At 37.4% G+C, this 19,183-nt stretch overlaps 2 protein-coding genes across 2 annotated transcripts; both read left to right on the top strand.

The window, feature by feature from the left end:
* Positions 1–1,108: 1,108 nt before the first annotated feature.
* On the top strand, positions 1,109–3,003 carry LOC110907340. The gene is made up of 5 exons (XM_022152334.1): positions 1,109–1,706; positions 1,864–1,936; positions 2,038–2,290; positions 2,369–2,484; positions 2,577–3,003. Exons 1-5 carry the CDS (start codon positions 1,109–1,111, stop codon positions 3,001–3,003), a joined length of 1,467 nt encoding a protein of 488 aa, XP_022008026.1.
* A 4,869-nt stretch (positions 3,004–7,872) lies between these two features.
* Positions 7,873–9,507, top strand: LOC110909362. Its single transcript, XM_022154391.2, has 4 exons — positions 7,873–8,021; positions 8,107–8,191; positions 8,449–8,905; positions 9,049–9,507. The coding sequence occupies exons 1-4, from the start codon at positions 7,994–7,996 to the stop codon at positions 9,304–9,306; spliced, it is 828 nt and encodes a 275-aa protein (XP_022010083.1). The 5' UTR covers positions 7,873–7,993; the 3' UTR covers positions 9,307–9,507.
* The last annotated feature ends 9,676 nt before the right edge of the window (positions 9,508–19,183 follow it).

Here is a 19,183-nt window from a genome sequence, read left to right as displayed (position 1 = left end):
TTTGATAATTTTTAGAAGCAATGACCATGCGATGATGGCAAAGGATGAGTTTATTGGTCGGCCGGACCAGTTCGGTTCTATATCAATATGGGAAGGTCAGGTTGTTTCATTCGAACGACTTGCATGGTTGAGAGTTTATGGTCTGCCTCTATGTCTAATGGATAACCGGGTGCTGAATGAGGTCGGTAGTTTTTTTGGAACTGTGGTTAAATCTTCTCAGGTGGAGAGAACTGATGTGGACGTCTCTTTTTTACTATATTGGTATTCTGGTTGGATCCGGTAATCATATACATGATCAGATTTTTATTAAGTGGAGAGGTAAGACGATCAAGGTCTAGGTAGAGGAGGATGCTAAAGAATGGTTAGGTGATTTTGTTGATAAGTATGAAGTTGGTGGAAGAAGATCGTCGGGTTCGGTGCCGGAGCATTCTCCGGCGAGTGAAGTTAATGCTGATGAGAAGGTTTCGGAAGAGGAGAACTTTACGGGGAATGTTTTTATGACCCCAGTTAATGCGGATTTGCTTCCAATTGTGCAGGAGGATGGCAATAAGGAACCGGACAATGATGGGCGAAATTTAAGGGATTCTGTTATATCTCATAATTGGGATAATAAATTGAAGGAGGACCAGTATAAGACAAACAAACGAAAGAAGGCTATTTTGAAAAAGAATACGGGCCAACCCAATAGTGGGGAATACAACAGTAGCAATGACAGGCCCATGAAAGAACCCAAGACAATGGAGGATGATATTTTTGGATTGGATCCAATTATTCAGGCTATGGATAATAACGTTGTTAAATCGAGAGGCCCAGTTTCAGTTCCCTTAGTAAATTCGTTTCAAGCTTTGATATCAGAGGATTTGGAGAGCGGCCGAGAGGAGTCCGAGGATGGTACCGAGGTAATTGGTGGGAATTCCCTTGGTGCGCATCTGGAGGTAGATGTGCATGTCCCGTCTGAAGAGGAATTAAACTCTGACAAGATGATTAGGTTCAATGTGGAGGTAGAGGAAACTAAGGTGTTTGCGCAGAAAATGGGTGTTCAATTGGATGGGTTTGATCAATTAGTCTCCGATACGGTTAAAGGTACAGGTTTACAATCGGGTATTAAATGAACTATTTATCAGTAAATTCTAGAGGGATTGGGAATGTTGGTAAAGTTTCTTGGTTAAAGGGGATGGTTGGAAAATATAATGTTGATTTTTTGGCAATACAAGAGTCCATGTTAATAGACGGCAAGGTTTTTGATTTCTCTAAAATTTGGGGCAATAAGGATTTTGGGGTGGAAGCGGTTGGGTCTACAGGGAAGTCGGGAGGATTGATTAGTATATGGAACCCGAAAAAATTTTGTAAGGTGTCGTTGGTTTGTGATAGGAATTTTCTAATTACTTCGGGGACTTTAGTGGAGGATGGGTTGGTGATCAATATGGTTAATATTTATGCGCCTCAGAAGGTAGGTGAAAAAAGACAGTTATGGGACCGCTTGAAGGTCTTGATGCAGGGTACTTTGGGTATGTGGATTATTCTTGGGGATGTTAACACTGTTAGATGGAAGGATGAACGAAGAAATTCTAAGTTTAATAGTGTTATGGCGAAGAATTTTAATATGTTTATTGATGATGTAAGTTTACAGGAGTATAAGATGAGTGGGAACAAGTTTACTTTTCTGGCAGGTTCAGGAGATGCTGTGAAGTTGAGCAAAATTGATCGTATTTTGGTTTGTCAAGATTTTTTTGGTAGATGGCCGGGCGCTTGTCTTAGGGCCCTTCCTAGGGAGATGTCTGATCATTGTCCATTATTGTTGACCTTGTGTGATTCTAACTTTGGAGTTAAACCATTTAAATGGTTTAATTCATGGTTGGATAGAGAAGGCGGTGATTGACGCGTTTAATAATTTCAAGTTTGAGGGTCCTTCGGATATTAAAATTCAAAAGAAATTGTTCGCTGCGAGAGTTGCGCTTAGGGGTGGTGGAAATCAGTTCAAAATAAAGAGGATGAAGTTTTGGAAACTTTGAAAAATGACATAAATGCTTTTGAAAGGAGTTTGGAGGAAAGGGATTTGGAGGAGGAAGAGTTGTGGGTTTGGGAGGAGAGTAAAAAGGAGGTGGAGAGGTTATTATATTTTAAAAATAAAGATTTGCATCAAAAGTCTCGGGTGAAGTGGGCCTCTATGGGGGATGATAATTCCGCTTTTTTCCATCGATGTATTAATGGGAGAAAGGCGGCTAATGTTATTCCGGGTTTAATAGTAGATGGGTCGTGGGTCTCTCGTCCTTCTCTTGTTAAAAAGGAGGTCTTTCGCTTTTTTAGAAATCATTTTCATGAGGCTTACAATCGTAGGCCAATATTATTTTGTGATGATTTAAAACAGGTGCCTAGTGAGATGATTAAAGATTTAGTGGCCCCGTTTTCAAAGGAAGAAATTAAGGAAGCAGCTTTTGACTGTGGTTCAGATAGAGCGCCAGGTCCGGATGGTTTCAACTTCAGGTTTATTAAACACTTTTGGAGGTTCTTGGAGGATGATTTTATGAGATGTTCGAAGACTTTCATGCTTCGGGTAAAATTAATAAGGAATGCAGTACCTCATTCATTACGTTGATTGCGAAGACCAAAACTCCTGTGGGGTTGAAGGATTACAGACCGATTAATTTAGTTGGGGTGGTTAGTAAACTCATTTCTAAAGTTATCGCTAGCAGAATTAAGAAGATAATTGGGGATATTATTTCAGAGTCTCAATCCGCTTTTCTTAAGGAAAGGTTTATTTTGGATGGCCCGCTTGTTCTAAATGAGCTGATTAGCTGGGTAAAAAAGAATGGTAAACAATCTTTCCTCTTGAAAATTGACTTTGAAAAGGCTTACGATAATGTGAGTTGGGAGTTTTTATTATCCGTTTTAGATCAAATGGGTTTTCCTTCGAGGTGGGGCCTTTGGATTAAAGGTATTTTACAGTCGGCTAGGTCTGCGGTTTTGGTTAACGGGTCCCCTACGCTTGAGTTCCAATGTTAAAAGGGGCTTAGACAAGGAGATCCGTTATCCCCTTTTCTGTTCCTCATTGTGATGAAGGCGTTGGCGAATATGGTTACCAAAGCTTGTACATTGGGAGAGTTTGAAGGTGTTTATTTGACTAATGAGGGTCCTATTGTTAGTCCTATGTTATACGCGGATGACGCCTTGATTATGGGGGGTTGGAGTAAGGAAAATGTGGTTAAAATTAATCGGCTTCTGAGGGTTTTTCATATGTGTTCGGGGATGCGGATCAATATTCATAAGTCTCTTTTGTTCGGGTTGGGGGTTGATGAGGAAGCCGTGGGTGACATGGCCGATTTATTGGGATGCAAAGTCGAGAAGTTTCCGTTTGATTATCTTGGGATTAAGGTGGGAGCCAATATGAAGAGGATTGCAAATTGGGAGCCGGTTTTGGATACAGTCAGGAACCGGTTGCAACCTTGGAAATCTAAGGTGTTGTCTATAGGTGGGAGGCTTACATTAATTAAATCGGTTTTATCGAGTCTCCCGGTATATTACTTGTCGTTATATAGGGCCCGGTGGCGGTGCTTGAGAGTATTGAAAGTATGATGAGAAAATTTCTTTGGGCGGGGGGTAAAGACGGTAGAAGTATGAGTTGGGTTTTGTGGGAAGTAGTTACTAGACCACAAAAGTTAGGAGGCTTGGGTATCTCGAAGCTTTCGGATGTAAATACGGCTCTTTTGGTAAAGTGGGTGTGGAGATTTACTAATGAAAAAAATGGATTATGGCGGCGTGTTATAGAAAGTATTCATGGGAGACGAAAAAGATGGCAGTTTCTTCCAATTAAAAGAGCGATTCCAGGGTGTTGGAAGGCGATTGCTTGTTACTTGGATAATCTTCGGATTGATGGTACGTGCCTAAAATACTTATTTACATGTAAACTTGGGAATGGAAAGGATATTAGATTTTGGAAGGATATTTGGTATGGGTCTGTCCCATTAATGGAGAGATGGCCGCGGCTTTTTGCTGGGGAAAAACATAAAAATTGTGCAGTCCGGGACAGAATTAAAGAGGAAAATGGGTCGATTATTTTGGCTGACATTGGGGCGTTTAGTGCTGATTCTGTGGAGTCAATTTCTGAATTGCAAGATCTGCAATACATGTTGTCTCAGGTTAGTGTCTCTGGTAACAAGGATCGATGGTTGTGGGACTCAGATGAGAGCAAAAGTTTTTCGGTGGCTACTGTAAAAGAGCGCTTGAGGAGGAATAGGTACAGTCCGATGCAGCAATTCATGAAGTGGGAGTCTTGGGTTCCTATAAAAGTCAATATGCTGATGTGGAGGATTGAAAAAGATCGAATTCCGACCTGTAAGGCTTTGGTTAGGAGGCAAGTAAATATACCAGACACTGTGTGTCCGATGTGTGAAGTTTATGATGAGTCTATAACACATCTTATGATCGAGTGTGGCTTTGCGGATGGCATGTGGGCTGCGGTGTTGAACTGGTGCAAGATCCGGTATTCTGGTTTGATGACAGTGGAAGAATTGCTGCAAATTCAGGATCATATGCAGCTTTCTAAGTGGGGAAAGAAGATCATTCGGGGCATTGTTATGATAGCGTGCTGGGCTCTGTGGAAGGAACGCAATAAGAAGGTGTTTGACGGTTCCTCGCCTAGAGTCGTAGAGGTGGTTGCTAGTGTTAAATGTATGTCGTTTCTTTGGTTTAAACACCGCTCTAGATACAAAAATGTAGAGTGGAATAGTTGGGTAAATTATCCGTTGTATACATTGTAAGGTTTGTGGCGGCCTCTGTTGAGGCTTCGCCGTTTTTAATGAAATTTACCATTCAAAAAAAAATATTTAGTGTTACAAGTGACAGTCGAAAATTTCCTACCTCTTTCAAAAGATTTTCTTTTAATGGCATTTTTTTTATAAACCCTGTCATTTGTGGTACTTGAACTCATGACATCCTCCTCCTAAATTCAAAGTGTTTAAAAGTTTTGTCTTTGCCAATGGACCACCACCCCGTTGGTTCATTTAAAAGATGTCTAATTGCTTAACCTTAATGGCCCATGGCTTTATAGTATAGTGGCATCTTGGGGTGGGATAAGACTTTGGGACCAATTGGTCTTGGGTTCGATACTCACAAAGAGGTTTTTTCCATATTTATTGGTTTCCTCATGAATTGGTGTATAGGCATTATGTTTAGTGGAGTTGGATATGATCGGATGATTTCACTAGTGACACAATGATACTTTAATGATCCGTCAGTGATCCAACTTTGTCGTTCAAAAAAAATTGCTTAACCTTAATGAGTTAATGATATACACATGATGTTGCGGCGATGTACCATGGTGTCTAGCCTTCTATTGTCATTGAAATGGCTAGCCCAACCACTATCGCTATATCAAGCTTGAAGTCATCACTTGATGAATAAAACAGAAGCCCAAATGCCGAATATCAAACCCCCGAACTCTTGGGCCATGAACTTGTTGAATTCATGAAACAGTTTTGGAGGATGTATTTTTTAACGATTATTTACTAACTAAATATGTGTGCATATAAAGATTTATTTACCAATCGGGTGGTGCTCTATTGGCAAAGAGTCTTTATACATAGAGTTGTAAACAAACCAAACGTTCAGCGAATAATTCATGAACTGTTCGGCGGAAAGTTCGTTTACATTCTTTCGATTAGCTACAAAAAAATTTGTTCGCTTAGCTTAGCGAACGGACACGAACACGAACATAGGTGTCGTTCGTTCGACTGCATTCGTGAACGTTCGGTAATATGTTTGTTCGTTTATGTTCACGTTCGTTCGTGTTCGTTTTATTATATTAAAATAATTAAATAATAAACCTTCTATCTAAACATATTGAAAACTTGAAACCCTGTTTTTTCGAAGTTAGCTAAATTTTGGACATTCTAAGATATTTTTGAAGATAATTATGTCTAAATTAGTTAAACTTGATTCATCGTTTGGTGGTGTAGTTGACTTCTTGTGTTTTGATTTATCATTCGATAGTTGTATTTAAATACTTATATCCAATGTTTAAAAATAACAATGTTTTTATTTTTTTATTTTCAATATTTTTATTTGCTTGCGTTCTTTTGTGTTCGAGACCAGTGTTCACGAACTGTTCGTGAACAACTAAATTTCCTTAACAAGCGAACACGAACATAAACTTATGTTCGGTATGTGTTCGCGCACAGTTCACAAACATGTTAATTTCCTTAACGAACGAGCATGAACATGGCATTGTTCGTGTTCGTTCGGTTCGTTTACAAGCCTATTTATACAGTTGGATTTGAGAGCGAGAGGTCTTGGGTTCAAGTCACAAACGACGACAGAGATAAAAAGAATTTTAACGTTCAAAAAAATATATAACTATTTATTTGTTCTCGGTCATTCAAACATGATCCAGATTCCTAGCTTCGCTTTACAAATTAATTAATTATCAAAAAAAAAAAAAAAAAAAAAACCCTTTAAGATACTACTTGTTCGATCATTGAGATCAAGAATCGCATAAGGGTGTAAGGGGCACTCCTCTGAGTGGGGGAGTGACCTCTCTTAGCCAATCAGCACGCGCCACGTCAACTCCCCTCACACCCTCAATTTGATGGCGGCACTCCTCTCTTGGGGGACTTGCTTTTTTTTTGTTTTTTTATTTGTTGTAATTATGCATGTATTATAAATTAAACAAATATTAATAAATTTTGGATTATCGACAAAATAATCGGCCATGAGTGTTTCGTGGCCTCCCACACGATCTCGACGGACAACTTTTTTTTACTAGACGATGTCGTGTCTAGTAGCTCCGCTTGTTGGATGAGATTTTGGAAGAAAATTAAACTACTATTGCTTGACGATGAATCTTCATCGTCGGGAAAGTCGGGCAGGAGAGAACAAAACGGGAACTCGGAATCCATTTTTTTTTAAAGATTGGGTAAAAAATTAGATGAGTTGAAGGGTTTAGGAGAGTAATGTAGTGGGAGTTGTTTTGGGTTTGAAAAATAAAAAGATTGAAGTGGGTTAGTATTTATAGGGTTTAGGAGATTTTTTTTTAATATATGACGGCTATATAGCCGTTTTAATATAAAAAAACGGTCAAAAATTACAAATCTCAATCGGTGAACACAATCCGCTCCCCACACCCCGATTTGGGTCACCGAGGGGATGGCGGCGGTGTTCCCGAGCGGGGTTCACACTCACCGCCCCCCTCCCCGAGTGCGCCCCGTTCACCCTAAGATAACTTTGATTATGATTGTAATCATGACAACAACTAAAATTACGTATGCACAAACCATGTAGCCACTAGACGGTTAACCCATACGGCCAAATGTTTAGGGTGTGGTTGGAGCCTCCAAGGGGCTTTATCAGTCCACCTCAGTTACACGTCAGCGTCACCCTTAGGGCTTTATCACACCCCTCTTTAACTTGCATGGTGTGGATAGAGCCCCCTATTAAGAAAAATTAAAAAAATATAAAAAGATTTCATTGGGTGAATTTACATGGGCCCCACCTATTTATTTTTATATTTTTTGAATGGCTAAACGGTACACCCCCTCAAGAATTGAATTGAACCCCCACACGAGTTCGAATCCTTGGCCCCCCTTAAGGTCCAGCCGCACTGGAATTACCCAATATTGGTACCAGAGTGGACTCGAACCCATGACCACCCGGACGGGAACCCACACAAACGTGTTAAACCCTCCCACCTCCACCACTGGGCTGTGGCTTCATTGGCGTTTAATTATTATTTAGGTTTATAAAAATTTGTTAGTTTTAAAAGACTAAAAGTCAAATCGGTTTGAAAAAAAGTTAAAATGATAGACCGTTAGAAAGATTACGCGACACGTTAGAAAAAGAGAATAAAAAACGTAAAGGGGGGCATACATGGAGCGTATATAATCATTAATCAACCACCCCTACGCTCCTACCAGTTGCCGCTCATTTCAATTTTCAAAATCTTCAAAATTATCTTTTCGGTTAGAAATTCAAAATTCGGCCACTTCTCTCCAGCAAAAACATGGATGCCCATCCTACAACTCTTCCTGGTATCATCTTCTTGATCAATTTTTAATCTCTTCTTTTAATTCCATTTTATAAATCATTTTTAAAATTGTCAATTTCATTGCACAGGAAAAAAAACCCAGCCGGTTAAATCGAAGTACAAATCGATCGCCGAACAACCAAAACACAAACCCAAAGAAGTTCCGGTTCAAATGTAATTACTAACAACTCGTGTTTCTAACCATCTACATTAGGGGCGGAACCTGAGGGGTCAAGAGGGACTGTTGACCCTTGATCACAGGAATTTGTTGAATTTTTATATATAAAATATGAGCTTATTCTGAAGAAAAAATAAACATGCCTTAATCACCCCGATAAATTTAGTTTTTTTTTTTTTTTTTTTTTTTTTTGTATTGCGATCAGCTTTTAAGACTGACCTCAGACTAAACAACTATGTTTGTGTGATTTCAGGAACCGAAGAACCTTCGGCACAATCCGAAACCATAATGTGGTTAATATCCCCGAAACAACACTTCCCCAAAAGCCGAAACCAAAACCAAAACCGTCGAATCAGATCATACCTCAAGCGCAACAAAAAACCACTCAAAACGAGAGCAACGAAAAACCAAAGTTGAGGAACAAGAAGAAAACAGTTTGTTCACCCGAAAAAAATGAGGGGTCTGTGAAGAAAAAATCTCCTGCTAAGGAAATAGATGGGGTTAAAACTCCGGTGAGACCGCCATTTTCGGTTAAACCGGTTAAGATTCCGGGAACACCGTATCTTAGTGCTGAAAAGTGTAGCGATTGCCGGTTTGATCGGTTGGAAACGGCGTCGTATTGGGTGGGTCAGATCAAATCGGCAGAGTCCGTTGGCAAGCATTTTGTTGCTGCTGCTTTTTTTCGGCTTGCTAATGAATGCAAAGCAGAGGTTTCTTTTTTTCTTGTTTTTTTTTTTTTTTCATTTTCGGTTTGAAAATTAGATATTCATAACTAACTTTTTTTCTTCATATTTTTATTTTTATTGGGTAATTTGTTTAATGAATGTTATTTTTTTATTATTATTTTCTTCAGCCAGCAAGAAATCTTCAACTCGAGCTGAAAAGGTATCTCGCTCGTCATGACGACTTATCTACTACGGCCGAGTGGGAAGATGTGACTCGGATATATGGAAAGTTAAAGAAAGTGCAAGAAACTAGAAACGATGAAGAGAAAACGAGTTGTTTTTGTGAAAACACGCTCACGCAAAGTGGTTCTGAGCTTGGAGAATCAGAGGTTGTTCAAGAACAAAGAATTGAGAACGAGAATTTGTCGGGTGAAATAAACAAATGAACACGAAACTTGGATTTAAGTAAGAAATAGAGTGTTGGCAAGGTTGCTAAAAGATTATATTGTGTGTTATTAGATTTGTTGCATCGCTTTTTTTTTTTTTTTTTTTTTTTTTTTTTTTTTGTAATATGTATTGGTTTGTTGTGTGGCTCTTGGTTTGTATTGTAATTTGTAAAGTTGTATTTTTACATTTTTGGTTGGTTAGATGGGGTTTGATATGTATTTCGTATTATTAATAACCCTAAAGTTATTTTCTAATCTTGTGATAACATGTTAAGATTACATGATGGGGAGGGGTGTGAAGCGTCACGTAAGCAGGGGGTGTGATAAAAAAACACGGGGTAGAAGGGGCTTGAAATTGGTGTTTAAAAAAAGTTAAACACCAATCAATCAAAATCCACCCCCACAACAACATTCAATCAAGAGCCGTCACGTCATCGATCACTAAGCCTCCAGGCCGGTGTGGTGGTGTGGTTGAGGCATCCATGCTACCACACTGTGTGGACTGTGGTCTAAAGTTAACGTATTGAAGTTAAAGAACCTAAACATGACTTGTATAACCCGGTTTGTCCAAAAGAGCCAAATGGGTTGATAAATTGTGAATAGGTTAAATCAGTCATGAATCAAATTATGAGTTATACAAGCTCAAGTTAACAGGTTGAGTTTATAGTTTTATACATTATTTAAGTTTAGTACAACAAATACAATTCTAAGTTTAGTACAAGTGTACAACAAATACAATTCTAAATTCTAAAATGATATATTTATCAAACGAGTTAGACACGTCAACCCTTTCTAGCTTATTTATTAAAAGAATAAGGAAATAAAAATATGTATATAGTTATTTTCACATCGAGTGTCTATGGACTCCATTTCAGACAATTTCAATGTTCGAATTTAAAGACAAAACATGTTCATGAATCATGAGACACCGACATGTCCCATAAATAATAGGGCCACTTCACTATTTAAACATCAGGCCCAAGATAAATTGTCTGAAGTAAAATGGGCCCACTGCTATGATAATTTAAATCATGTCGGCCCAATAGATAGAGCGGTGTCATTTTAGCAGGCACCATGCAATCAATTAGAGATGGGCATTTTCGGGTTTTTCTAGGTGCAATCAATTAGAGATGGGCATTTTCGGGTTTTTCTAGAACCCGGAACCGGGTCCAACCCGGAACCGGGTATGGGTACAAGTGATTGGAACCGGGTGGTTAGTGGAACCGGGTCCGGGTATAACCCGGGTACACGTCATTTTTTTTAGAACCGCTAGAACCGGGTTCGGGTACTATAGAACCGGGTCCGGGTACTGTGCAGAACCGGTTACGGGTACTGACCAGAACCGGTTCCTCTGCGTAATTCAGAAAAAGTCGCTGACCGTTACTGTTGAAACCGGTTACGTCTGAAAAGCTGTTTTTTTTTTTTTAAATTTTGACCGTTATAACCGGTTTTGAATTATAAAAATCGATTATTTCATCAAACTCTTACCACATTTCCAATTTTCATCTTCCATCACTCTTCTTTCTCAACACAATCAAACCCGGAAGAACTATGGCATCGGAAGAACAAGTGGTTTTGATATTAGAAAACAAGCGTAACCCGGCTATTTGGAAAAATTTCGATTTGTGTTTGATGTCGGATAACCATGAGATGGCTCGTTGCAAGAATTGTGGTAAGTTCATGAAGGCGGCGGCAAACTCCACCCTCAAGAAGCATACCGACAAACATTGCCCGGTCACAAAGGCAAAAAAGGAAGAAAAGGGCGAAGGATCGGGTTCTTCTAATATGTAGTTTGGTGGATGCGTTTGTTTAGTTATGTTTGATGTCTTATGTTTTATGTGTGATGTTTGAAGTGTTATGTTTGTTTTAGGTGTTATGTTTTAAGTGTTATGTAACAATATGTTTGTGAAATAATATCTCGTTTGTGGGAAAAAAAATCGCATATATAATCGTTTAAGTAGTACAAAAAGTCGGTTCTTTCGGTAATCATAATCGGTAATCAAAATCGTTTAACAGAACCGGTTCCGTGGGTCTGATCAGAATCGGTTCCTTCGGGACTGATCAGAATCGGTTACAATAATTTATTTTTTTGCTCGTTTGCTTGAGGACGGTGCGACACTTTCACTTCCGCTACGCTTTGGTGCGGGCACTTCGTTACAATCGTCTTCGGAATCATTGGTCTCTACCTCGTCTTCCTCTTCATCCTCTTCTTCAATAATCTTGTGCTCCAACTCCACCTCGTCTTCGAGACTCGACTTATGTTGAACACGATCAACGCCGTCCAAATGGTCTTTTAGGCAAATTGCCATCTCTAGCGACTCCGGGGTTAATCTTGTTCTTCTAAACAATATTTTATAATTGTGGCATTCATAATTTTATAAATATTTTCTCCCGAATGAGGAGAAGGAAACTCTTCAAATGCGATCGTGCTTTTCATCATTTGCCATGTATTGGGATCAACCCAATGAGCGGTGACACAAATGTATGATTCGGGTAAACCGTGTGGAGCCGACCACACATCACTAGTTAAATTTACACAAGTTTTTAAATTTTGAAAAAATGCAATTAAATCTTTTCTTGCATTTTCCCATAAAGTTAAACAATGACGTTTTAAAGTTCGACGACTTACATGTTTGTAGCTAGGTTGAAGAGTCTCCCTAATTAGCTTAGTGAGATCGGGGTCGTCAAAGTGTCCAAAAGGCAACGCTTTTTTGATGACCAACTTCGCCATCCTATCCCGAGTTATCTTTTGTTCGTAGCGGAAAATGTTCCCATCTTTTGAAAGTTGGACTTGACCGGGTGTCAAATCTTTGAGAGCTTTGCAATACTTTTTCGCATGCTTCGTTAAAGTAGAATTAGAATCCTTGCCTAACAAGGAGCCACAATGCTTGCATTGAGCCTTTTGCGAACCATCGCTCATCTCGACTAAATCCCAATTGCACCAAACATCCATATTGCGGCTATGCGATAATGTTCCCACCACAAATGGAGCATTTGAACCTTTTGGAACATTATTGACGGATGGGGAGTTTGTGCTTTTAGAGTTCTTGGAAGCCATTAGAAATATGTAAAGAAGGTGAAGAAATAGATACAAGAAGAAGATGAGTTGTGAAAAAAAATAAAAAAAAGTGTGATATTTATAGCATAACCGGTTCCAACGGTCATAACGGAACCGGTTCCAACGGTTATATTTGCATTTAATGAGTTAGCATATATCTAGGAACCGGGTACAACGGTCATATCCATTTACGAATCGGTTACAACGGTAACATACCGGGTATACATAGGAACCGGGTACGGGGGAGGAACCGGGTACGGGTATAAACCGGGTACGGATAGGAACCGGGTATGGTTGACTTTTTTTAGAAAAAATGGGAACCGGGTAGTACCCGTCGGGTTTTTTAAACCTGGGACCGGTTCCTCTGAGCATCGGGTTGGAACCGGAACCGGGTCCGGGCCGGGTCCACTGGAATCGGTTTGGAACCGGGTTTTATGCCCATCTCTACAATCAATCAACAAAATGAAAAGAACTAAAGTATTATAACTTATAAGAAAAACCTTTGGATAATTAATTTTACACAAACAATCATATAATGTAACATTTCTTTTTTCTTAAAAGTCTAAGGGACTGTTTGGCAACTTCTGAATCATTTAGTGCTGAACCAGTAAGAGGTCTGAACCATTAAGAGCCAGTATAATGCTTAACTGTTAAGAGGCAATTGTCTGATCAATTCAGATAAGAGGTATTAACCATTCAGACTCAGTATAATGCTTAACCATTCAGAGGCAAATGTCTGAACCATTCAGACATCTGCTCGCGAAACAAACAGTTTAAACCATTAAGTGTTGAACCAATAAGAAGTCTGAACCATTAAGAGCCTCGTTAAGAGCTAAACAAACAACCCCTAAGCGTATCTACATCTACGATCTTAAATATCTTAAATATACATACGAAATAACCCTTCACAAAAACTAAAACAAAACATTTACGAGAAATGATATATTCTTATACACAATGCTTAAAAGTATTAATAAAACTCGTATCATATATATATAGCGATAACTGGTCATATAAGTGGTTCGCGTTGCCAATATGTTTACTCAACAAGTCAAGTGACTTATACTAAGATAACTTTCTTAAACACCACTTATTAATTATTGAAGTTATACGTGATTTGTAACATTCTTTTTTATGATTGAAGAAGAAAATACAAGTTAGAGACTATAAAAACGCTATGAACTTCTATAAAATTGTCAGTTGATCCATCTTCGGACTTGAATCGTGAGTCGCCACTGGAAATACTTTACGAAACAGAAAGTCGTCAGCCTCGTCACCAAGAAGAACGGCCTCCCTAGTCCCTATGGTCATCCTCCTACAAAAGAGAAAGTTGCAATAAGTACAAGTACAACTAACATGAACTGTGAATGAATGAATGCATTACCGTATGATGGAGTACTTATATTGGCGAAATTAATGTTTGTGTCACTATAAAAGGATGGTGGGCCTAGAAAAAGGCATAGCCATCATGATAGTGACACATTCATCCTTATTAGTTAAAGTGAGATCATTTCTTTTGTTTTGTCATCCTTTCATTCCACGTAGGCGTAACCCTATATTGGTCACCACTTGACTCGAACCCTCTAGGTTAGTCTTGATACCGTAAGTTGTAGAGTGAATTCAGGACTTATGGGCTGTTTGGTAGCCTTTTAATGACCACTCAGATGTTACCTCTTAATGGTTTAAAACCTCTGAATGAATAAGAGGTAACCTCAAGTCTGAATGGTTAAGAGGTAACCTCTGAATAGTAAATCATCACATGTCACATTCTTCTACCTTCTCAATGGTAAAATTCTTAATAGTTCCATTAAGAGGTAGCATCTTAATGACCATTCAGAGGCTACCAAACAGCCCCTTAGCTTTTCAATTTTATTTTTCAAAACTCTATAACATTACAAGATTAGCGATCTTCGTTTAAATAATAAGATCCCTAGGTGACTTGTCGACTTCAACTCACCATTTTGCAAATATATGTGTGTAAATGTAAAGATGGTGGTGGTCAACAAAAGTAATGGATAAGAGTACCAAAAGGTGTTTTTATTGAAATAACAAACATAATAGTAGTATTTCATAGTTTCAGGGAAAAAATAAATTTATCTGTAGATAGCTATTTACACTTTTTTAAAGTAACTATAAATTATTACAAAATAAGGCTCTAAATAATTTTTTTAAACTTTCCACAACCTTTAATTAATTTATCAAAACTTTTAAAGCCATTTATAAACTGATTAATTTCTGCAAAATTCAAAGTTGCAACTTGCAACTTAAAAAAAATATATATATAATAAGACTAATTTGCAACATGCGTGTGAGGGGATCGTACGACACTACTACCTGCCTACCAGTCTGGATCCTACACATAAGAGGGTAGGTTAGGTGCACGCGTTTCACTCGGCCCACTACTATAAAATGGGCCATGTTTGTTCAATGTGTTTCTTCCGGCCCATAGAGCCACATAAGCATCTCTAAGGTGGCAATGGGTCAGGTTTAGATAATCCTAACACAAACTTGTTACATAAATTTATTCCAAACCCGTCCTAAAACCTATTGGGTTTATATCAACTAAATACATGTTTGGTATCGGGTATATCCACAGGTTTCGAGTAACCTGTTAATTTAAAAAAAAATACACTACTAGTCAATTCCATTTAGTATTATCACTATAAAAATATGTTGAATAGCTAGATTCTAGATCTTGTACAAGACAAATAATTCATACGAAGGGTAGGGGAAAAACACAACCCTTGATCTCCCAAGATCAATGGTTCGAAATTAGGCAATGACATTTTCGTAAATCTTAGGTTCAAACAATTGAAAAAAACAAATAGAGAAAGAGTATTCTCCTCCTTTCTCACTTGAACTTCTTCCCTCCTTGATTTTCAAACAACTATAACTTTTTTACACGTTAATATTTTTTAAAAATAATTACATCATATCAACGAGCATTTTATTCTCTTTAATTCGAGCAGCCTATTGCTATAGTTTTCTTAAAATATTACATGATTTTGAATATCCATTACGTGATTCTGAATACACAGTACACGACTACGTGATTTTGAATACCCATTGCGTGATTACGTGATTTCATTATCGTATATGAAACCACAGTAAGTGATTACATAATTACGTAACAATAGTTGACTATGTATTCTTACGTGACTACGTGATTTTGAATACGCATTTCATGATTACGTGATTTCATTATAGTATTTTATGTGAAACCACACTGAGTAATTACGTAATTACGTAAAATCAAAAATATGTAATACATAATATTGCATATGGAATATTTCATGTCGAATCACGTATTAGGAATAAATCATATACAAAACATTAGCTAAATCAACCTATAATAGCCACATACTACTGTACATTAGAGATTTAATCACGTAATAAAACATTAACAATCAAGTTCTTATTATTGAATGTGTAATCACGTAATAAGCATAACTGTAATAACATCAATTATAACAAATCATATTGAATGTGTAATCAAGTAATGAATCTATATTAAATGTGTAATCAGGTAATGGTTTATGTTGAATGTGTAATCACGTAATGGATATTCAAAATCACGTAGTCATGTGCTGGTATTCAAAATCACGTAATGGACTAATGAGTATTCAAAATCCTTAATTTAAAAAAAACTATAGCAATAGGCTGCTATAAATAATGAGAACAAAATGCTCGTTAATACAGTGTAATTTATAAAAAAATATTAACGTATGAAAAATTTATAGTCGTTTGAAAATCAAGGGGGAAGTTTGTTCAAGTAAGAAAGGACTAAATTACTCTTCAAGCCAATGACACTTGTCCTCCTCCCCTAATCACGTATGCTTTGTACGAAGTTTATCTCTTGTACAAGATCCAACCTCTAAATAACTACAATATGTATAAAATAAAATACCTAAATGTATATAAAAAATGCTCAAGTGCATAAATGACAAAAATAGTGTATCCCAGTTTTTAACGATTGTTAGCACCAGATAACTAATTGAAAATCTAGATATTCCATAATAGTTACACTAAAAGATAACAAAAGAAAGTGTGTGCTATTCACTACTTGATATATCATATGTTTATATAGTCTTAGAATCTTGTAAAAAGGACATTTTTCGTGAGAAGTGCGAGAAAGCATAAAAATTGACATGTATGCATCATGTTTTGGACTTGAGCATAATGTTTTGGTTTGTTTTGACTAGAAAAACACCAAACATAACAAGTTAAGGCACAATGCAATGAATTCTAGGCTTAAAATTTAATACACCATGCCAAGAACGTTAAGTAGTGTGTTTTAAGTATTAAGCAATGTGTTTTAATTGTGTTGTAAATTTCACGTCCATAATACGGTGCCTTGTGTTTTAAATTGTTATGTTTGATGCTTTTTTTTTGCCAAAACAATCCAAAACATCATGCCTAATTCCAAAACATGATGCCTACATGTCAATTTATATGCCTTCTCACACTTCTCACGAAAAAAGTCATTTTTACAAGAACCTCACCCTGTTCATATATACATATTTTTAAAAAATAAAAGAAATTATATCAGTATATAATCAGGTAAATTGGTACACTTTATCGGGTAATCGGGTCGGGTAAACAGGTATATCACCAAATCCCAAACCTGCAAAAAATATATAAGAACTATTCCCAAACTTGTCTAAAACCTGATTACATGACCCCAAACCCGTGCCAAATATGTCGGGTTTCAAGTTTACCCATCGGGTTTGGGTTCAATTGCCATCCCTAATCTCTAGAGGTGTACAAATCGGGTACTTGGACATACCCGATTTAGAGTTGAAACTGGTTATGAGTATGGTCAACAAGATCAAAACTCGGGTATGCCAATAAGTGGGTTAGGTATGGAACGGGATTTTGAAGAGAAAGTGATCGGGATTTTCAGTTTGGTTGCAAGAATTTTTTTTCAGGTTTTCATCGATTCGGTTTGGGTATAGTTGCGTTGGAACTGGCCTAAGATAATAGAGTATGGAAACAATAAATAACCGATGGGTAGGGTCGATTATGGAACCGGGTGCAGAGGAATCGGTTTTTTTAATATCTAGTTTTGGGTAGGTTTAACACCCAGATTTTTTGGGCATCTCTCACTACACACACATGTTCTCGTGGGTGAGTTCAAACGAAAATCATGCAATGACATTTTTTGTAACTAGTGAAACATGTTATGTGATTTATTCATGTGATGTAAAGGGAAGAAAAAAGTCACGCGGTGTTAGGTAAACCGTATCCTAACATACAAAGTTTAGATGATGGTTTTATCATATATAAGTGAAAAATTAATGATATAATGTGCATTTATGAGTGCATTGAATGTGTTACGGTAATCCATACAATTTACTCATTAGCTCAATATAACAAATGAGTTGAGCGAGCTCGAGTCTCGGCTCAGCTCAACTCTTATCCTCGACCATGTCCTCAGAGAGATGCAACTGTTCCTCAATTTTGATCCGCCTCTACTCCTCCTCCCAACGATCGTAAGAGTTTCCATGGTTCTAACTCTGGTCGTCACTTGTCACCTTTTAACATGTCCATACCATCTCAACCTCGGCCCTCTCTTATCTTATTCGATATACTAGTCACCTCTAATTTTTCCCTAAAGACCTCATTTCTTATCCCATTCAGCCTAGTGTGTTCACAGGGCCGGCCTTAGAGGGAGTAAAGTGAAGCTAGGGCTTTAGGCCTCCACTTTCCAAAGGCCTCTAGTTTTAATCTTTTTTATATACATTTAGATGTTAATGTTGATTGGGCTTGGGAGTCGGAGTAACAACAATAATTATCAGATTTAAATATATGAGGATAACCATGAACCATAATGAGCGACCTTTCAGTTCTCGTGATAATCTAGATCTGTGTTTATTCTAGTTTATGTGATACATTTATTGCAAAATTAAAATTGCATGAGGTACCTTTAGTAATTTCATTCTTCTCTTAGACAATCAATATGGGTGTTGCTTATCATTGTAGTATACACTTTATGCATGTAAGGAGAAGAAAATAATCAATATTAATGACTAAAATTTTGGTTTATGAAATCATTTTCTTTGTAGAGTTTATTCTAATTCGAAAAGGGCCACATTTTACAAGTTAGCTTTAGGCCTCTAAAATGGTTGAGCCGGCCCTGTGTGTTCACAAATCCATTTTAACATCCTCATCTCTGCTACCTTCAACTTACGAGCCTGTGTGTTCTTAACGGCCCAACAAGTTGTACCGTATAACATAGCCGGGTTAACCGCAACCCTATAAAACTTTTCCTTAAATTTAGCTGGGAACATCTTGTCACACAATACCCTAGTGGCTGCGCTCCACCTACACCGTCCAACCTGGACGCAATGTGCTACGTTACTATCTGTCCTCCATCTCTATGAACATACGATCCTAAATACTTGAACTTAGTTGTATGTGGAAGTACTTCACCCTCAATTAGGTGTCGTGTTAATCTGATAAGTGGAACCATCAGATTCCATTTTTCCATTTCCTAAATAAAAAATGAATTCTATATTTATAAACAATAAAGCACAATTTCATAAACTACAATTAAAAAAACCATAAGAAAAATCTTCATACACTAAAATATAAATTAAAATTAGTAAAAATTTAACACATAAAAAACAAGAAATCACAAAGCCAATTCCACTTCTTGGCTTTGTCGCGTTTATGTTAAAAGGACTATTTCCAACATCGATCTGGTCACATTGTCATACGATTTTGTAATGTGGATAGTAAAACGATTGTGGTGGAATTGGTTTATTTTGGCTTGAACTCAAACCACCTTTCGATTTTGGCTTTTATTTTATGTTAAAT

This window comes from Helianthus annuus, chromosome 7 (genome assembly GCF_002127325.2).
Source record: "Helianthus annuus cultivar XRQ/B chromosome 7, HanXRQr2.0-SUNRISE, whole genome shotgun sequence".
Lineage (NCBI taxonomy): Eukaryota > Viridiplantae > Streptophyta > Magnoliopsida > Asterales > Asteraceae > Helianthus > Helianthus annuus.
This window is presented reverse-complemented; position numbering and strand designations above follow the sequence as displayed.

Bases quoted from the DNA above. Each gene is read 5' to 3' on its own strand.
- LOC110907340 (XM_022152334.1), top strand. From the start codon at position 1,109: ATGAACTATTTATCAGTAAATTCTAGAGGGATTGGGAATGTTGGTAAA. The intron at 1,707-1,863 runs GTATTTTGGTTT...ATGGTTGGATAG, and splicing joins GAAGTTGAGCAAAATTGATC to AGAAGGCGGTGATTGACGCG. The intron at 1,937-2,037 runs GTTCGCTGCGAG...TGCTTTTGAAAG, and splicing joins ATTAAAATTCAAAAGAAATT to GAGTTTGGAGGAAAGGGATT.
- LOC110909362 (XM_022154391.2), top strand. From the start codon at position 7,994: ATGGATGCCCATCCTACAACTCTTCCTG. The intron at 8,022-8,106 runs GTATCATCTTCT...TTCATTGCACAG, and splicing joins CCATCCTACAACTCTTCCTG to GAAAAAAAACCCAGCCGGTT. The intron at 8,906-9,048 runs GTTTCTTTTTTT...TATTTTCTTCAG, and splicing joins CTAATGAATGCAAAGCAGAG to CCAGCAAGAAATCTTCAACT.